Source organism: Fopius arisanus, unplaced genomic scaffold, assembly GCF_000806365.1.
Source record: "Fopius arisanus strain USDA-PBARC FA_bdor unplaced genomic scaffold, ASM80636v1 scaffold00865, whole genome shotgun sequence".
In the NCBI taxonomy this organism is placed as follows: Eukaryota; Metazoa; Arthropoda; class Insecta; order Hymenoptera; family Braconidae; genus Fopius; species Fopius arisanus.
The window spans coordinates 1-1,622 of record NW_011888604.1 but is presented as its reverse complement, the minus strand read 5'-3'; the positions used below and the strand labels follow the sequence as shown (position 1 = coordinate 1,622).

The 1,622-nt window shown below is 45.4% G+C and overlaps 1 protein-coding gene across 1 annotated transcript; it reads right to left on the bottom strand.

Moving 5' to 3' along the window:
- Nucleotides 1-685: 685 nt before the first annotated feature.
- Nucleotides 686-1,604, bottom strand: LOC105273084 (transcriptional regulator ATRX homolog; the record flags this gene model as incomplete). Its single annotated transcript, XM_011315319.1, has 1 exon — nt 686-1,604. A coding segment is annotated over exon 1 (919 nt), but the record flags the coding sequence as incomplete, so codon positions are not given.
- Nucleotides 1,605-1,622: the final 18 nt, after the last annotated feature.

The following is a 1,622-nucleotide window of genomic DNA, read 5'->3' as shown; positions in this document are numbered from 1 at the left end:
TTTTTTTTTTCATGTTTAATTTCTCTTTATTAGTTTGTTAGTGTTATTTTGTTACATGTAATGCAATAAATAATAAATAAAATAATTAAAAATTACAGGCGCACAGCGCACAATTCATTCTTGTATGGCAGGGGATGTCCATAATCGACCACAATGCATTTTTCATCAAATCATGATTTTTTTTTTTAATAGACAAAAAGAAAAATGAAAAATCACTTTTTATTAGCCATTACGAAATCAGACAGCCTTCGGGGCTTAGCGAGCAAGGCGGGGTGAAAAGTTTTTATGTGCGAAGGGTAAGCATTGGAACTTTGCAAGGACTTTCTATTCGAAGGAGAACAATAATAACATTTAAATGAAACTCCTTTATGCTTCAAAATATGAGCAATTACTGCGTTAAGATCATTTGAACAAAATTTATGACCGCACGGGTGACCATTAACTGGGTACGTACATCGATAAGAGTAGGGTATATCCGAGTTTTTTCGGAAACATTCATAATATTTACGTTTATGAATTTTACGCTTAAAGTTAGGAGCGTAAATTTTCCAAGCCATCTTGCCGGAACGTTCAATATAATGAGTTTCCCGTATATCATCGGAGCTAGAAGATGAGCTAGAAGATGATCCTCGCCTGTTGGATATTGGTGCGTGCGCAGAGTGTGATGAGCTCGACAACTTCCTACGACATGAGCGGCATTTTTCCGTCAGAATTTCGACTCGGCTGTTTGGTTTGTCAGCCTTGTACTCTTCGGGCTCCTTGCGACCCCGTCCTGATGAGCTCCCTGAGGACACCCTGCGACGAAACCTGTCCTGATTCTTCACATCCTCGGCTTTGCCCTTAGGCTGGTTAGCCTTGTGCTCCTTGCGCTCCTTTCGACCACGTTCTGGCGAAATTGAGGAGTCACTGTCGCGACGCAAACGTTTCTGTTTTTGCTTTCCCTTGGCTTTCACAACAGGTCTCGTCCTGTTCTTCTCGGTTAGATGTTTGGCTTTGTCCTCGGCTTTGCTTTTTAGTCCGTTATCCTTGTGCTCCTTGCGCTCCTCTCGATCACGTTCTGATGAGCTCCCTGAGGAGACCCTGCGACGAGACCTGTCCTTATTCTTCACATCCTCGGCTTTGCCCTTAGGTTGGTTAGCCTTGTGCTCCTTGCGCTCCTTTCGACCACGTTCTGATGAGCTCCCTGAGGACACCCTGCGACGAGACCTGTGCTCATTCTTCACATCCTCGGCTTTGCCCTTAGGTTGATTAGCCTTGTGCTCCTTGCGCTCATTTCGACCACGTTCTGATGAGCTCCCTGAGGACACTCTGCGACGAGACCTGTCCTTATTCTTCACATCCTCGGCTTTGCCCTTAGGTTGGTTAGCCTTGTGCTCCTTGCGCTCCTTTCGACCACGTTCTGGCCTATCGAGCGTGGAAATTGCTTCGGAATTGATGTCATTTCCAGCAGCTTCATTCGCTGCAGGAGGAGCCGGCAGCTGGACGTCATCCTCTTTCTCTCCCGTTTTGTCAGGGCTTTTGTCAGAACGCTCGTCGTCTTTGGGGCTTGCATGGGGAACACTGTTAGGGCACTCATTTTTAGATGGTTGTCTTTGCTCGTTCATAGATCCGAAGGAGAACAT